Source organism: Neofelis nebulosa, chromosome 8 (assembly GCF_028018385.1).
Source record: "Neofelis nebulosa isolate mNeoNeb1 chromosome 8, mNeoNeb1.pri, whole genome shotgun sequence".
Classification (NCBI taxonomy): domain Eukaryota; kingdom Metazoa; phylum Chordata; class Mammalia; order Carnivora; family Felidae; genus Neofelis; species Neofelis nebulosa.
Window position 1 is genome coordinate 76,377,020 of NC_080789.1, and position 18,835 is coordinate 76,395,854.

General features: G+C 35.6%; 1 protein-coding gene across 4 annotated transcripts; it reads right to left on the minus strand.

The window, feature by feature from the left end:
- Nucleotides 1-2,890: 2,890 nt before the first annotated feature.
- On the minus strand, nucleotides 2,891-12,769 carry LOC131519771 (dol-P-Glc:Glc(2)Man(9)GlcNAc(2)-PP-Dol alpha-1,2-glucosyltransferase). 4 transcript variants are annotated; one of them, XR_009265785.1, is made up of 4 exons: nucleotides 12,440-12,769; nucleotides 10,987-11,184; nucleotides 7,855-9,310; nucleotides 2,891-6,435 (listed from the first exon to the last, which is right to left on the minus strand). XR_009265785.1 is itself a non-coding variant. In XM_058743124.1 (3 exons), the coding sequence occupies exons 1-3, from the start codon at nucleotides 12,620-12,622 to the stop codon at nucleotides 8,255-8,257; spliced, it is 1,437 nt and encodes a 478-aa protein (XP_058599107.1). In that variant the 5' UTR covers nucleotides 12,623-12,769; the 3' UTR covers nucleotides 2,891-8,254. The 4 variants fall into 4 exon arrangements, 1 of the variants encoding a protein (XP_058599107.1); XR_009265786.1 differs by having other exon boundaries at nucleotides 2,891-3,952; nucleotides 6,230-9,310; XR_009265787.1 differs by having other exon boundaries at nucleotides 2,891-3,450; nucleotides 3,843-9,310.
- Nucleotides 12,770-18,835: the final 6,066 nt, after the last annotated feature.

Below are 18,835 nucleotides of genomic sequence, written 5' to 3' on the forward strand. Positions count from 1 at the left end.
AAGGTGAGTTACTCTTATCTGGAATAGATTAGTCACTTTCAGGTTTTTTATATCATTCTTATATAAGGGACCTTCAAATAGCTGTTGGATTTAATTACAAATTTTTACAAATCTGGGTAGCTCAGTTGGTTAAGCGTCTGATTTCTGCTCAGGTCATGATCTCACAGTTTGTGAATTCCAGCCCCATGTCAGGCTCTGGGCTGACAGCTCAGACAATACCCCCACCAATTTTTAGAAACTCTTTTTAAGTCCTTCAAAGCAAAAGTAACACCCCAACTTCTTTGTCCATAAACAGAAAGACTATATACATAATACATGACAACTATAATCAAGACAAAACTCCTGGGCAGGTAGGTAATAGCAGAGGAACTTTATCTTATTGACTCTTCTGCAGATTGATAAACTGAAAACGGGACAAAAAAATGTATTTATACAAGCACTAAAGAGCAAACAAAAGCAGGCAGGAACTGGATAGGATTTGATAACTGGAACATCTCACCGGGTGAGATCCATGTTTGTGTGACTTTTTCTGAGTCCAGGAAGCTGCAACAGCACTGGCTTGAGGCATGAGAGGATAGTGTTAAGGTGGCTATAAATTAAGAAGGGAAATCCTGGAAGGAGGGAGACATAAAGAAGGAACCCCCAAACCTGTGTCTGGCTGACATATATAAATGGGAGAAACTTAAGAAGCCCAGTGGAAAGAAGTGGGCATCTAAAACACAGAACAGGGATCTCTTCTCTTTACCACAAGGGATCAAAATTTGGGGTTTTAGTCCTGCCAAGTTAAAAGTCCTTGGAAAACACTCTGGGCTTTCTAAAGTCCTAGACTAACAATGAAACCCAAACCTCTACAAGTTCAAGGTGACCATCCAGCATTTAACTGCCTTCCATTACTATGAGAATAAAAGGAAGATTATATACTTATTTAAGCACTCATTACAGATGCTTACAATTATTCAGTTCTGGGGCAGCTGGGTGGCTCAGGTGTTTAAGCATCCAACTTCAGCCTAGGTCAAGATCTCACCTTTCTTGAGTTCAAGCCCCTGTTGGCTCTGGGCTGACAGCTCAGAGCCTGGAGCCTGTTTCAGATTCTGTGTCTCCCTCTCTTTCTCTGCCCCTCCCCCATTCACACTTTGTCTCCCTCTCTCAAAAAAAACATTTAAAAATATATAGTATTCAAGGGCGCCTGGGTGGCTCAGTCGGTTAAGCGTCCGACTTCGGCTCAGGTCATGATCTCACGGTCCCTGAGTTCGAGCCCCGCGTCAGGCTCTGTGCTGACAGCTCAGAGCCTAGAGCCTGCTTCAGATTCTGTGTCTCCCTCTCTCTCTGCTCCTCCCCTATTCACACTCTGTCTCTCTCTCCCTCAAGAATGAACATTAAGAGGGGCGCCTGGGTGGCTCAGTCGGTTAGCATCCGACTTCAGCTCAGGTCATGATCTCACAGTCTGTGAGTTCGAACCCCGCGTTGGGCTCTGTGCTGACAGCTCACAGCCTGGAGCCTGTTTCAGATTCTGTGTCTCCCCCTCTCTCTGTTCCACCCCTGCTCACGCTCTGTCTCTGTCTCTCAAATAATAAATAAACATTAAAAAAATTAATATATATATACACACACACACACACACACACATATATATAATTCAGCTCTACTAGTTCAAGACTAACAAAGGTAGGATTGGTGGATGGTAGACAAAGAAAACTGGTAGTAGTACAATGAGCCACTAGCATCCAGGTTAGAATTAGAGAGTATGTTAGACACAATAAATTATAAAATATTACAAAACTGAATTTATTTACAAGCAATGTGAAACCATGATATCTGAACAAACTTTTTAAAACGGAAAACAGAAGTATTTTATTCTTAGAAATAGATTTACTTAAAAATCAGTTTTAAATGACATAAACCCACAATATAATTTTACAGAACAGTTATCTAACAAAATATAAAACTTAAAAGCATCTATATACAACATATATTTATAAATTTCTTTAAAGATTAAGTTTTCCAGTCAAAATTTTTTGAAAATTCCCAAAGTGTATCATGTTTGACTAACAATTTGCTTCCAAATAAAAGTCTCTTCAGAGAAACTAAGTAATAATTTTCAAACAACTATGCTCCTGCCTTTGGTAGCTGGAATTATCTAATTGAAACAAAGGTCTTTATTTCAGTGTAACTATGGCTAAGACTCCATTCTTGAGGGTTTTTTGGTTTGTTTTTTCCCTCCAGAAAATGGAAGGTAATATGGCAGATGGAAGATTATGTGCCTCTGGGATAGCCAAATTAGTGGGGGCTTCACAATCCTGACTTATAAAATCAGGGAGTATAACTACACTCCTCAGGTTTATTTTTCTTTCTGAAATGCTATGAATTCGAGGGTAGAATCCATGTCTTCTCCCTTCCCCCCATCAGTTGATAGCAGTTAACGTGGATTCTGGAGTCACCCTGCCTAGATGTGAATCCCTGCTCAGCCAGTTATTTTGCAATCTTGGGAAAAATATTTAATCTCCCTACACTCAGTTTCTTCATGTATAGACTGGAGATATTAAAAACAGTACTGATCTCACAGGGTTGTTATGAGGCATAAATAATGTGGGTAAAGCACTTATAACACTGGCCAATACAATGAAATAGAGGAGTTTCCAAATTTTTCACCATCATCCTTCACTGATATGGGAAAAGATCTTGTCTATGCCATATGAAGTAAAAAATGTCATACAGGAAGATATGTTAGATTAAATCACTTAATACAGGATTACAAAACACAAAATGATTGTTTTTTACATTTACTTTAGCTTCACAGAATTTAGAAAATATCCTGAACAACATAATAAATAAATATGGATAACTATAAATTACTTTGCAGTTCAAAACTTAAAACTATAAGAAAAGTAAATTCAGACTATTAAGAAAGTTTAATTACTAGAACACTCAGAAATGTAGTACAATATCACCACCTAGTGGATACTGCATTTAAAAACATTTTATAGATAGTGCTTGCCCTATTTATCATTAAGAGGAACATCCTTTTCAAATAGAAGCACATTCTCTTCACGAATGTAAAGGGGATTTAAAAAAATAGAAAACAAATTTAATACTATATTAGCAGTACTCTTAAACATTACAGATAAAAATACCTCTACTAAATTGTGTATCTCAAATTTATTTCTAAGACAAGGTAACAGAATTAGAAGTACAATTTTTGTTCAGAAATTTAAATTGTATTAGAGACAGCATGCAAGTCACCAGAAATACTTCACCACGACTTATCAGTTCATGAAAAAAAGGTCAGTTGTAACAAACACGAATTTCAAATCACCGGGTTGTGAAGCATCTTAAAAACATTTTACTCTACTTACTATCTCAATCACTTCTGAAGCATTCCTGATAAATAGAAATCTTGCCTCCAAAGAGAGGGGAAACTTACTTTTTTCTGGATCCATTCCCCTACAGAGACTAAACAGAAAATGTACATTTTTTTATCAGTTGAAATCTGTTGGCCCTTGATATACACTTCAGGGAATGAAGACTAATCCAATCCTTCTTCCAAATAATTATTCTTTAATTATGAAAGCCTATCAAGTGGTAGGATCTCTAATTCTCCAAGTTAAACATTGTCTCTAATCTTTTAGCCATTTCTCTTACAACATAACTATCTGTTCATGCTCTTTTAAACAGCTGCTAGCATTTTAAAAAATGACTATTACAATACAAAATCCAATACAAACAATAATATGCCATGAATGTTCTGGTTAATGCACAGTAAAGACAGATGACCAGCTCTCCATATTTTACTTCTCTTAATGAAAAACTTTCACAGTGAGGCAGAGTATCAATTAAAAACTCACAGGTTTGGGAGTAAGGCCAATCAATGTTCTTCAGTGACGATGATGACTTTGGGTGACTTGCCTGGTCTGCATGATTTTAGCTTCTCCAGCGGTTAAAGAGAAATCAGTATCTGCCCCATACAAATATGAGGATCAAATGAGACGATATTTATAAATCAGTCCATGTAATGCCCTGAACACTGTAGGTGCTCAATAAATGACAGCAATTGTTAGTTACCATTACTTTTCCTCCCTCTCTTCCTCATTTTGTACGTGCCTTCCCACCCCCAACACAGTTCAGCTGAACTGAATCATCAGAAAAGTTTCAGTCAGTGTGCAAAAAATTAATACAATGCTTAATATTTATCTCCTCAGAAAAATATCATATTTCTTTTTGCCTGATGGTGATGTACTGGGCTCAAATTAACATTAAATTCATCAAATGCCCATTTTTTATAAGCAAAATGTAACAGTATTAATAGATTTCTCACTGTGGCAACATTTCTTACTCTAGAAATAATTTTTAAATGTTAAAGAATTTAGCAGTGGGTTCATGGATATGTGTTAAAAAATATATAATCTATCTACTTTTATTATAATTTTCTTTCTTCTTTCTTTCTTTCTTATAATACAAGTTTTAATATATTGCAAATATTTGTCTAATTGTCAACATTTAAATCATAAAAAAGTACCCTAAATAAAAAATAACATTTATTCCTAAAGTAGTAAAATGCAGCCTAACGAAAATAATACAAATTATTCGTAATTGGTTGAAATCTCTTTTCCCTTAAGAGTTTAATAAGCATTAGAAGTTTTACTGCTATTATATTTTAATGGTTGAGAGTTACTTATTTTAAATAAAACAGCAATAATTTTGAAATCACATCCTATTATAACGACATAACATATTTACAAATAGATACATAATATAAGTATTAAACAGTATAGTAAATAAAAAATTTTTTAAATAAGGCAGAAAATTTAGGCAGAAAAAAGTTTAGGACGGTTTTCATTATGAAGCATGTGATTTACTTCCTAAGGTTGGCTTATGGTTATATAGTATATCTTTTCTAGGACATTCACTTCATTCTATACTAAAAACTTCATTCAGTATACACTTCACATTTACTATACATTTATGAACTTTATGGATATACGGTGGAGGTTGAATTAGTTTGAAATTAGGCTAGACACATGACAGGCTAGAATAACTAGAGTTAGGACAAATACTGTTTCCACTTGAAATGAGGTGAAGTGCTTAAAACCACTTGCTTTATTGAATCCAAAGTCACAAATACAGAAATCCTAACTTTCATCTTAAATGCTTTTTCTACAAGCCCATGGTTTCTACGTCATATTTAAATTTCCATTTGAAAAAGCTTTCTCATATTACTTGCCAGATATTTTTCTTGTTTCACTAAAGGAAATTCTAATTGCCTCAAAGATAATAAATGCTCTCTAACCTGATCAATGCGAATTCATTTTTCTATTTCCACATTTTACTTAAATGTTTATCTAAAATAACTGTCCACTATTTAGGTAGTATAATAAAAATAAGGATCTCTTTTCTTCTCTCCTATCTTCAGATGATTATGAAGAAAAAAAATATCAAGAACAGTGACAGTTAAATTCAAACAAGAAGTATACTACATTAAGCTATTTATCTATTAGAAATAAACTGCATTAAGCTACTTACATTAATGGACTTCATGACAGACTAAGCACATTCCAGAAATAACTTTAAGAAGAGGAAGAGGCCAGACAGCTAACATAATTTGTCTTATGACAAAATGACATTCTATATTTAAACTCAGGAACACTGTACTTCCAAATAATTTAAAAACATAGTTGGACACATTAAAAAGATTTCCAGATATCTAACAAAAGAAAACACAAATGGTGTGTGAGGAAACACAAAGCACACTGCTTACTAACACCATATAAAGGGAATACTCTGTATCTATGGAATTTCACGTAAGCTAAAAACAGTTCAAAAAGATTTATTATAAGGCTTAGAAAATTTATGCACTAAATCTTTTTAGGACATTGTTTAAAATAATCCTACTTAAAGACTTTAACAATAATCACAAGGCTCCACAGGCTATCCAGCTTATCAATACTTTTTTTTTTTCAATAATTACCTTTTAATCAAGAAATTCAATTTAATTTTTTAAAAATGTCAAAATACATATCCAATAATTCTTGAAAAATCTTCAAAACACAAATGCAACCTAAGATGTTTCTAAAAGCTATGCTCCATAGCACCTTTTAATTCACAGTATTCTTTTCTAAAGTATTAAGTACTGTATTTTATATACTGTATGGAAAACATGGAAGATTACCGTTTCCCTCTGAGTGTGGGTTTCCTCCAAAAAAATCTCTTAAAATAGCAGGAATTCAACACTTACAAATGAACTGGAACAGTGATTCCCCCAATATGGAGTAGAATGGTTTCCTTATGTTGCCAGACTGGGTTACAGGGGAAGTTTTTTCATCTCAACAATATTCCGAGTCACAAAAGCCTTGCATTAATAGTATCAGATAAGAAAGTTGTTTATTTTGACTTCCTGGAACTCAGATCTCCATTATAAGATAATAATTCATGTTTTCTTATCTAATTATCAAAAAAAAAGAGTTGTTAAAAACATCTCTCAACAATCACTGTTACAACTAGAGAATCAATATACTTTCTAAGTACTGAACAGAATACAAGACTGCCCTATACTTATTACTAAAGACTATACCTGTAATTTTCACCTACACAATTTTATATTCGCAAATGCAGAATATTTTCCAAATCCACCCATTGTTTAAAACCCAGAGAAACCATAATCTAACATTGAAGATAATTTGTTCACAGTTATTTAAAAGTTTACAAATGTAAAATGATATTAGAAGATAAATTCTGTTCACAGTTCTAAGTTTGCATGTCAAAGTAAACATGTCCAAGTACTACTTTTCTGTAAAGGAATGACAACCAAGTGAATTCACATGAAACAGTAGACACAGAATTTAAAGACTCATATAAAATTCCTATCTGAACAGTTGCTTCCTAATCTACAAAATAAGACTAGCTCAATGGGTCTCTAAACTTCCTTTCACTTCTATTTTGGATAATGGAATCAAATACCAAATTACCCTTACTTCTGTAATTCTGTAACCTTAGAATCAGCTCTTAGTGAAGATGTAATTTTATTTAAAATATCTCAGCAAAGAAAGAAATTTTTTCCTACAAATTTTATGAGGTTTATCCTAAAATATCCTTTGGTAACTTCAGTGGGTGAAAAGTATCCCACAAAAAGATGTCTACACGGAACCTATAAATGTGCCCTTATTTTTGAAAAAGGGTCATTGTAGATTTAATTAAAGGTCTTGGCATAAGACCATCCTGGATTAAGGTAAACCCTAACCCAATGACATTGTCCTTATAAGAGAGAGAGGACCATGTGAAGACAGAGGCAGAGATTGGAGTGACACAGCTGTAAATCAAAGACTGCAGACAGTCACCAAAAGCTAGAAGAATGGAACAGATTCTCTCCCAGAGCCTCTAGAAAAAATCAACCTGGCCACACCTTAATTTTAGAAATTAGATATTTTTATAGCTACCAAGTTTGTGGTTATCTGTTACAGCAACCAGAAGAAATGAATACACTAATGTATCTCTGAACGAAAATCCCTTTTAAAAGGTATTATCATCAACACAATTTATCTTTGGCCATCATATATTTCATATTAATAATCAGTGAAAGGGGGACACCTGGCTGGCTTAGTGAGTAGAGCATGTGACTTGATCTTGGGGTCGTGAGTTTGAGCCCCTCATCAGGTATGAAGATTACTTAAATAAATAAATATATTTTTTTAAAAAAAGAATTAGTCAAAGGGCTTGATCATTTCTAGATTTTTAACAAAAATTAACAACTTAATTCCAAGATAAACATAGATGAGCCTCTAATTTATAACATTTACTATCTGAGTCTATTTTGCCTTATGATTCAAATTATAATCACTGAAATATTTTAATCAAGAACATTACCTGATCATTTGTCAATATGTTTCAAATACTTGTCTGCTATTGCTTTCTGAAGAGGATTCATAAATAAGTTTCAGTACTACAAAGCTCAGTTTTCTTAAACTTGTACCTGTAAAATGTTTTCAAGCTTTTTGAGTGGTCAGCAGTATCAAAAAGATATCATGAAATAACTGTAAACAATTTCATTTTCCACTATTCAGGCTTATGGAGCAAGTCTTAAACTTTTCTCAGTTCTTTATCAGTTCCTTGGATTTATTATGTATGTTTAAAACACAAAACATCTGATGTGATCTGTGGATCACCACTGTGCCTAAAACAAAGTCCGTAATTTTTACCTCTTCAATTGTTCATTGTGGAGATAGTCTATATAAGTCTATTTTTAGAACTCAAGATATCTCTGACATTACCACATAAATCTCTGAATGTCCTGACTATCTGGCCACTGAAAAGTCTTGTTCAGGAAGACATAAAAAGTTAGGAAATTAACAACTGCATAGCAGCCTAGTTCACAAACAAGTCTAGATATAGGTGGTAGAGGTATGTTAAGCCTATAAATAACATAAGGTAAAATGAAATAACGAAATTCTAGCAGTTTCTGAGGTACTGTAACAGTAAACAAGCATATGAAAAACATTAAATTCCAGAAAATTGACTTAGATTTCAAGGAGTCAGCTATACTCCAACCAGCAAATATATATACTGGAACTAGCAAGTATTTCATAATTTCATATCTTTGAAAAACTCTTTTCCATACATAGAAGGTATAATGTCTATTATCTGCTAGCAAGTATTTATGAGCATAAGTGAATTTCCAAACTAAAAACAGAGAGACTAAGGTGATCATAAAAAACTGAATTCTACGTTTCCAAACTAAGGAAAGAAAAGCTCTAATTTTGCCAGGAGACAATAGGTGAGGAAAGGAAAAAAAGAGAGTAAAAGAGAAAAAGTAGAAGAGTTGAGGAAAATGTAGACAGGCTTCATGACTACTTCGATCGCCAATAACAATTCCACCATTAACAACTACAAAAACACAAAACAGAAACACCAGAAGGATGTACGGCCAAGTCAAAAGGAAAAGCACACTCAAGTTCTTAAAGGACATGGAATAAGCCAAAAGAAACTGAAGAATTTTCCTGAATTCTGAAAATGGTCCTTTAATAGGGGGAAGCCTCTCTTCCTTCTTCTTTTGTAGCTCAGTCTTCCAAGCTTCCGTTAATTTTTGTGCAATGACATTTCCTGCGCAGAAGACAGCCCAGATGATATTAGTTTGACGAAACATGAAGCCACAAAATCCAAGCAAAGCTGAAGTTTTATGATTTCCATAAAGACACATCAAATAGGCAAAAAGAGTAAAAAACATGGATCCTGCTTCTGTATAATAAAGGAAGTTAAAAAAATAGAGTGTGGGAAATACTGCTAATGTTAATGTTGACAAGATTCTCTGGATACTTGAGGCAGCCTAAGAGGAAAAGAAAATACATTTACAATTATTGTCACAATAAAACAAATATGCTATTTCTGCTGGGCTAACAGAGATTTATTAAAAAAACAAAAACTACCTTAATCTTATTTAAATAAAATTATTCAACATTAATCTTATTTCTACCTTTGCAAAAACACAACATACATTTGTAAGGACGCTTTCTGGTACCTTTTAGTTCTATTTGTCAGTTTGGAAGTCATGAAGACAACACGTGTGTATGCCAAAGCCTCTATGTTCTAAAACACTTTGAATGATTCAACAAATAATGAAGGAGTTATTGTGTGAACTAAATTCTATGAGGAACATGTTGATGAACGGGACACAGGGCACACAGTTTCATTTCCCTGAACTAAGTCTTAGCGCTTCTAATAAGCATTCATTTAGCCATCATCCTTAATTTCTTTTAAAGATACTCCCTTCAAAACTTTAGAGGCAATGTAAATATGTATATAGCATTTTTACCACTATACCCAATGGTCTTACTGTTTCATGATGAATTTACAGGTTTTTTACTGAAAATAGTGGTCTCAGTCTAAAGTTAAATATCTTTGGCCTTTCTCAAAAGCTATTTCAAGTTTTGAAAGTATTCTTATCTCCTGAAATTTTATCTTCCATTTAATCTAAATCACCAAATCAGACCATGCCATTCTCTTGGTTAAAATTAAAAGCTGTATGCCATCACTTACTAGATCAAGTTCAAAATCCTTTCCATGACATATGAAGGCATTCATGACTTCACCCCTACCTACTTGTCTAGCCTCACATCCTTGTACTTTATCATCTTGTGATTCCAAAGAGCAATTCTCTATGATCTTGTTGCTCACCTCCTTTCTACCTTTGCTTATGCTTTTTCTCCTGCCAGGATTCATTCCCCACCCTACAGTACTGTCTATTCATCGGGATTCAGTTCAGATACCATCTTTTCTGGGAAGTCTTACCCAATGCCACCCATACATCTTACTGCCATTCAGGCTACAAAATAAGTGCTCCTCTAATCTTTCTGTGTCCTTATAATGTCTTATACCTATCTCCCTCTCATCATTTACACTATTGAAATCATTTAAGTTAAACCTATTATAATTAATATTTACTGAGTCCTTACTATTCTATTAGGCATTATTCCAAATGCCTTCCTTTTATTAATCTCCTGTACTCCAACAGTCCTCTGATGTAGATTCTATATTTCCATTTAATAGAAGAATACACTAAGGAGTCACTAAAGGTGACCTGCTAAAAGTAACACAACTTGGAAATGGACAGAATTCAAAGTTAGGCAATCCACCTCACAATTCCTCAAAGTCTGTCTTCCCTAAGGAAGATAAAAGTTTGGTAAAGAAAAAAAAAAAAAATGCCTTATTTATTTCTGTAGTCTCAGTGCCTAGCACACATAATAAGCACCATAAACATTTACTGAACTCATTTGATTCACAAATATTTATTTTAGGTTTCACAAATCAAAGTATTACAAATCATTCAAGTATTTAAATACAAACTTCTTCTAAAATGGGGGTAGGAGACTTGCTTTATCTTAACAAAATATACATAAAGACTAAGTGTTCAAGATACTTTTCACCAAATCTCATAAAATCGATTTATCAAAATTGTGGATCTGACTACATAGAAACTTACAATAAATTATTTTGGAAACATACCTTGTGTCTGGGTTGTACCTTGCGGAAAAGCAAATAGAGTAAATAGAAGTTGCCTACACTGAAGAGAAGATTAACAAATCTGAGCATTCCAATGGAGCACACAACATGTTCAGACCATCCAAAGATCCAACTGGCAGGTTTGACCACTCCAACTGACAGCAGGTATAAGCCAGGTAATGTAGTAATCATGGGATCCCACTTAAAAAGGAAAGGCCAACAATGAAGCAAAAACAAGATGAAATATTAACAGGACCTACACAAGGAAGTCAAGCTCAAAAACATCTCTACCAATGATCAGATATGTTGAGAAGTTAGTCTGTGACACGGTGGTTAGGTAAGTCCTCAGCAGATAAAATATCTCCTCTAAAGAAAAGTTTTGCTTGTATTTTGCCTCTGTACCTGTTCTGTGCGGAGGTATCTGTAACCAGTAAACAACAACAACTTAAAACCAGTTTCCATTTTCCAAGACCTACCCTTCAGAAACCCTGTATTTTAGTGATCAAACTGCAAATGTTCCCATTTTAAAGTGTGGAAACACTGGCTAGAACTCTGATGGTTTTGGAGGGAAAGAAGTGTTTAAAGAAATCAAACCACAGGCTCCATAATGGTAGCTAACATGTACTGAGCCAAGAATTGTGCCAAATCCTCTTTATTTAATCCTGCAACACATCTTATAGTAGATCCTGTTAAAATTGTCATTCTCAGAGAAGTAACCGAGGCTCAAAAATTTTCCAAGGTCACATAAGTAGTAAATAACCACACAAAAATTACAGACTTTATATTTCTAACCACATTGCTTCCCCAGAAAAGTAAGGGTAATACATCTACTTTATTTTTTATCTTTATATTTACATAGGCCTTTATATTTTCAAACATGATGCCACCTCACTGGGTGCTAGTTTCTCCAGTTTACTGAAGGTTCCTAAAAACACCAAGGATGGAATTAATGTAACTTGTCACTTCTTGGTGGCTGAAGATTCCCCTCATTCCCCCCATTCCCCACAGTATCGCACACCCAAAATATTGGGTGAAGCTCTTAACAGGTGAACTAAAGTGAGGTTTCCTGACATTTCCAAGGGGGCAGGCCGATGCCTCTGATCTAGGGATTGGGGAAGAAAAGCTGGGATAGCTAATACCAGCCACCAAGAGGGAAACAAATGTACCATGCGCCTAGGTTGTACCTTGTAAAAAGCAAATGTATTATTCCATTAGCTAATCTCTCAGAACATTACTTCCTGAGACACAGATCTGCTTATATTCATTCATTAAACAAACATTTCACAGATCTCAGGGACAGGAACAAAAGATTACCCAGTTCCTTTCATAATTCGAAACTGGAAGGGTTGAGCGGAGGGACCAAAGGAAAAGGGGGGGGGGGGGAGAGAAAGTAGTGCTGGGGCTGGGTCAGCCCTCTCTGGCCTGCCCTAGGGTGGGGGTAGGTTGGGGACCCCACCTGCGAGAGGGAGAAATGGCCCTCACAGTAGCGCTGCGCCTGCGGCAGGTGGAAGATCTCGTCCATGTAGGGCTCTCGCAGCGCCCGGCTGAAGGCGGAGAAGAGGAGACAGGACACTAAAAAGGTACAGCTCAGAGCAGCCGAGAAGTAGTAACCCTCGAGCTGCGCCATTCCTGCCCCCATAGCCACTGCCCAAGAACCCAGTCCTGGAAAATCTGTTCCGGGTTCTCGAGCCCGCAAAGTCGAGCTTGAAACTCGGGCTCGAAATGGGCGCGCAAGGCGGGACTGGCCGGACAGGACTGAGCATAGCCGGAAAGCAAAGGATGCTGGGAGAGCCCGGACCCTGATCTTCCGGAGGGATCCGGTCACTGTTTCCGGAGTGACGAGTTTAGGTAACGGACCGGGCTGTTGCCCTGTCAATCACGTTGCGCAGGTCGCACTGGAGTGGTCAGAGCCACCGGGAGGGGCGGATCCCGGAGTCTACAGGCGCTGTAGCTGCGCGGCTAGATGGCTTTGAAGCGAAAGCCGCAGTTGTTTATCCCTCTAGTTGCATTTGGCTTTTTTCCTGCTCGTTCTCATCTCTTACCAGGAGGTGGCATCGCTTCCCCACGTTTGCAATCCCTAAGCCCTGACATTTTGCACCTTTCCCCCTAATTATTTTTCTTTCATGTGATCTGAATTGAAACCTGTGATTCCAAGATATTTGGTTTCATCAATTTTGGAGTGTAAGAGAGGAACTTTGGTTATGGAAGCTAAGATTACGACTTCCAGATTAAAACTTGAATGTCTGAAGAGGCTTTTCACTGCTGAATTGCAGTACTCTGTAGGAGCTGGGGAAAGAAATTTTTAGGATTTGAGGTGTTTTAGATAAGAAAGGATTCTCTGTGTCTGCAAGTTTGTTCTCGTTCTTATCTCTGCTGCAGTATTTTATTTTTACTACTAAATAATAAGCATGAACATATTAATTGGTGGCACTGTGTATCAGTAATATTTGTAGTCCCCCAAATGGCTTTCACATACTAAGCACTTAAATTGGTAAACTGTTTACAGGTTGTGTAGATTTCGCACATTTCTGGTATTAGGAGTTAGGGGCAGGAAGTGAAAGAGAATATTTGAAGAATGCTGACGATAAATTATATCTTGTAATTTTGCCTTGAACATAGTTGGCATGTTTTGAAGGATGCCCTCTTGGGTACTCTCAGTCAGATTGTGTTTGGTGGGAATACATTAGAAAAGTGTCAGGATTTGTTTAGTGTTACAAACCTCAAGGTTCTCAGTTCATTTTTCTTTGAGTCCAAGCTAATTCACACTGTCCCAATTTAGACAAATTAAACTACATCCCTATTCAGTCTCTGCTATTTCTTCATTAATAAAAGGGCACAAGGTGAATAGGAGTGGGATGGAAACATATTTAAGCCACTGGAATCAAATCATGTCAGGATTCTGTTTTGATGTGATGCTTAGCTTTGTTTTCTCTATTATCTCCCATTTTATTACTGGGTCAATAGTGTGCTTACCTATTTAAAATCATGTCCAGATGATTCAGTCTTCAAAAAGTAGATAATAGTCTACAAGTAATGGCCCCAGATCCCATGATTTACTCAAAGGTGACATATATACTATAGGGGAGGAAAAGTATCTGTTTCCTCTACTCTTCTAAGTTCTCAACTGGGAGCTCTGTAACAAAAGACAGAAAAATGAGGAGAAAGCATACAAGTATATTTAATATCAATTTTATGTGACATAGGAGCCTTCGTATGGAAGTGAAAACTTGAAGAGATAGTTCAATCTGAGCATTTTTATGCTAGGTTTGATGAAGAGTGGAAAGTAGTGAAAGGGTATGATAAAACAAAAAGTATGAGGTAAGTATAGTAAACTGGAAGAAACTTAGCAAGGCTTGTTCATTCAGATTCCTCTATGTTCCTTCAGTTTCAAAAATAAGAATGCTTCTTTCCTCTGCGTGTAGGAAGGCCACCTCTCACATAAAGGTTTTATGATCTGCTTCAGGAGGTCAGAAAGTCCTCTCTAGGTTTTATGATCTGCTTCATTGGAAGACCAGAAAATCCTTCCTGAACATGCCATTTCTCAAATTTCTTTGGCTTGAAATATTCAATATAACAAGTTATCATATTTGGGGCTAACATGTCTTAAACCTCCCTCCCCATCAATACCCTGCAGTCTATTGACTTATCCCTGAAATAGTGGGAAATTTTTCAAGGTAGTAGAGTAAGGCCAGAGATTTATGCTACAAATTTCTTTCTATAAAAATTGCCATCAAGAGCTTACATTATACATCCTGTCCCTATAGATATCACACACATCCCTTTAAGGTTATGTGAATGTTTCAAGGAAATATGGGGCTTTAGAACTGCTAGGGATCTTCTTTAATAATCTAATTGATTTCATTTCTCAAAAGCAGCTGCAGTTAAAATAAGTGCTTTACCTGAAATCACATAGGAAATTAGTGACAGAGGCAAAGGTAGAAATTAGGATATCAGCTCAAGAGTAATAAAATAACCCCATTTTGTTATTGTTTAAAACAATCTTAAATTTATACTGAAATGAATGTTTGTTAGTCCCAGTAACCTTACATCTACGTTCTACTCCTTTATGTTTTAATCTACCAAATTGAAAATACAGGTGTCATTGTCCACATTGCAGAGTAATTGTATTAAAATCTGCTGGAGAGCCTTGTAAAAAATTAGATTCCAGGGTACCATCTCAAACCACTGAATAATAATTTTCAGATTTGGAAACCATCAGTGAAAAACACGAATGCTAAGAAATTCTATTGGTTCAATAGTGGTGTTCACAGAATACTCTACTAGTTTGTTGGTGAATTATTTTTACTATTTACAAATTGGTGAAGGTTTGTCATATATCCACTTTGGGATTACCACATCTCCAGTAACCTATAAATGCTTTTCCAAAGTCTGCCACTAAATCAAGACCTAATAAAATAGCTACCTGTGGGGATTTTAATGAAGTAAGCTATATTTTATTAGGCTTATCTTTTAAAACTGGATCATGATTTATATTCACTTTGCATTCTCTGTTCAGGATTTCAACCCCAATTTCCCACAGATGTTTATTTTGTGGAAAAGAGTCAACACTAGGATAAGTAATTCCATCATCATTGAACATTAGTTAAATTCTCTATTTTGTGCTATTTGAATTATGATATAAAAAGTTAGGCAAGAAAAATAAGCAATTTCTGTTGGAGTTCTAAGGATAGGTAGTGTTCACAAGAAGTAAATATTTATGGGGTGCCTGAGTGGCTCAGTCAGGTAAGCATATGACTTTGACTTAGATCATGATCTCAGTCTCACATCTCTGCTTTTGAATTCAAGCCCTGCTCGTGAGTTTAAGCCCCACGTGGGGTTCTGTGCTGACAGTATAGAGCCTACTTTCGGATTCTCTATTTCCCTCACTCTCTGCCCCTCCCCCACTGGGGCATGCACTCTCTCTCTTTCAAAAACAAACAAACATGAAAAAAAGAAATATTTGTTGATTTAAGCCATTAAGATTTTGCCTTTATTACTGCCATGAAACTTAGCCCATCCTGATCAATTCTGACATTCCTAATTTGATGAACTCATGTAACATTGTGTATATGAATTCTGTGGAACATAAATTTCCAAACAGTGAGTTTCCCTAAAGACTGTAATTCTAAGAGAAATTTGTCTAAGTACCCTCTTACTTTGAAGTGATAGACCAAGTACCATTCTTCCTCTTATTGAATGCTTTTCACTTGCTACTGAACCAAAACACTGATCACATGATACTGATAGTTGTGAGATGGCTTACTCAGTTCTAGGTGACAGTTCTAACTACAGCAGGGTACTATATCTTGGGCAAAATCATACATGATGACATTAAAAAAGCAAGTCTAGGGGCGCCTGAGTGGCTTGGTCGGTTGAGTGTCTGACTTTGGCTCAGGTCATGATCTCACAGTCCGTGAGTTCGAGCCCCGCGTCAGGCTCTGTGCTGACAGCTCAGAGCCTGGAGCCTGTTTCAGATTCTGTGTCTCCCTCTCTCTCTGCCCCTCCCCTGTTCATGCTCTGTCTCTCTCTGTCTCAAAAATAAATAAACGTTAAAAAAAAATTTTTAAAAAAAAGCAAGTCTAGCCTTCAGCTCAATTTCAACATATTGACGGAAAAACTTTTATAATTAACCAATGAATTAATTAATTAATTAAAAAGAAAACAATGCAACATTTTGATATAAATGTGTTAACCAGTATTTTAGCTCTTTGCTGAAAGTATCTTGAAGGTATGATGTAGGGTGACCAATCTTCTTGGTTTGCTGGATACTTTCCAGTTGTAGCCTTGCAAGTTTCAGGAAATCCTTTGGTTCCAGATAAACAGAGATGGTTGGTCAGCTGGAAAGTTATACCATACAAACCAAAGCAAAACTTCCTACATATCCTGTATAACAATGGTTCTTAAAGTGTGGTCTCTGGACCAGCAGCATTAGCACCACCCAGGAACCTGTTAGAAATGCAAGTTATTAAGCAATGTTTTAGACTTACTGAAACAGAAACTCTGGGGGCAGAGCCAAGAAATCTGTGTTGTAAACATTCATTTAATAATCAATTATGATTCTCCTAAATTCCTAGGTGAACCTGATGCACGTCTAAATTCGAGAACACTGTAGTCCTCTACATTGCCTTTGCTCTTCTGGTCACATGTACTGCTTTGCCACCTGTCTAGGGTCTTTTTTTTGTGTTTTCTCTCTTTTTTTTTTTTCCTCCTGGAGTCGAATTTGGCTTATCCAATTCTTCATCTCCAGGCTTTACCCTACTGAAAAACACAAAGTTAATCTCCAAACAACATAGAGATTCCTTCCTCCTCAGCAGGTGGAAAAGAGAATTTAAATACAAGTTAATATTTTTCTATTGTATAAATTCATACTTAAATACATCTAATTTTTCTTTTAAAAAAACCTATGTAAAGAGGAACTGTTCTTTTTGAAAAAGAGTAGCTGAAACTATAGTCCTATAACTACTGCGTCCAGTTAAATGAGAAGCATTCCAGGGAAAAGAAACTTCACAAAGACCTTTGCCCTTACACTATGTAAAATTTAAGGAAATGATGAATGATTGTTAAATGGATTGAAATATTGATGAAATTGCAGTACCATTAAATCAATCAAAGTAAAAAGTTAAAAGAAAGACACTGACCTAATTTGTAATTTTACATTTTTAATAAACCAGCAGTATGATCTTACTAATTTAAAATGCTCAGAGTTTGGACTCAGATTTATCATACTGCTGTTATTACTAAAGAAACATTCATCCATGTTAATGTGAAATATTTAAGAGGCTTTCTATTTACTTATTTCTCTTTTCATTTTAAAGGCAGAGCTAGAAGAAGACGGAACACCCTTACACTGATCATTTGGTGCCCTGCACCAATTGAAAGTTTGACATACATTCAAAATATTGTTCTTGAGTTATTTGTATGATATTAATTTAGTGAGTACAGAGATAGCCTGAATTTTCATTAATGAAATTTAAATGCAGAAACCCTCATTTGGATTTTATTTTCACTGGGCAAAGCAGAGACGTTGTAGGAGTAGTTCCTATTCTCTGGTCCCTGTTTTTGGTCTTGTTTTGTCTTGTATTGCTTTTCTGAATGAGACAACAAACCATATTAAAAGATTTACAATTATTTAATACAATGAAATGAAATAGTACCTTGTTTATTACTGTCTCAAAGTTTTAATTTTTATAACAGCCAAGTTTTGATGACTGATGATACGTTTGTGCAAAAATAGTTAAAATAGATCTCTGTATTAAAGAAGTGGTTTTTCAAAAACTTATTTCCACTAGAGGGTGCTGACAACTTCAGCAAAATCAGGACCAGTTTGTTCCTTTCCTAATCTGATTTGTTTCCTAAACAAATGTTCTAGCCTTGCTTATCAATCAGCACTCAAAATCTGCCTAACAAGACTGCCACCAGGTTGGCTCTTTCTAGTTTTTAAAGCTCATTATTTTCAATATTAATACTCCATTACCATTATTTTTTTGTATTGATGTTCTTTACCATATGTAGTTTGAGAAACACTCCATACCTTGTGATAAATGCAAATTTACCTTAAAAAAGCAAAATTAGAGACTCCTGGGTTGCTCAGTCAGCTGGGCATCCGACTTTGGCTCAGGTCATGATTTCGTGGTTCATGAGTTCGAGCCCCGGGTCGAGCTCTGTGCTGACAGCTCAGAGCCTGGAGCTTGCTTTGAATTCTGTGTCTTCCTCTCTCTGCCCTCCCCTGCTCACACGCTCTCTATCAAAAATGAATAAACATCAAAAAACATTTTAAAAAAGCAAAGTTAAAGAGAAAAAAAAAAAAAACTCCGTATTATGTCCAAAGGATGTATAATGTAACTTATTTTCA

Excerpts from the sequence above, each read along its gene's own strand:
- LOC131519771 (XM_058743124.1), bottom strand. The coding sequence starts at position 12,622 with ATGGGGGCAGGAATGGCGCAGCTCGAGGGTTACTACTTCTCGGCTGCT. Across the intron at positions 11,185-12,439 it reads GCCATTTCTCCCTCTCGCAG|TGGGATCCCATGATTACTAC; the intron begins GTGGGGTCCCCA and ends TTCCTTTTTAAG. Across the intron at positions 9,311-10,986 it reads AGGTACAACCCAGACACAAG|GCTGCCTCAAGTATCCAGAG; the intron begins GTATGTTTCCAA and ends TTTTCCTCTTAG.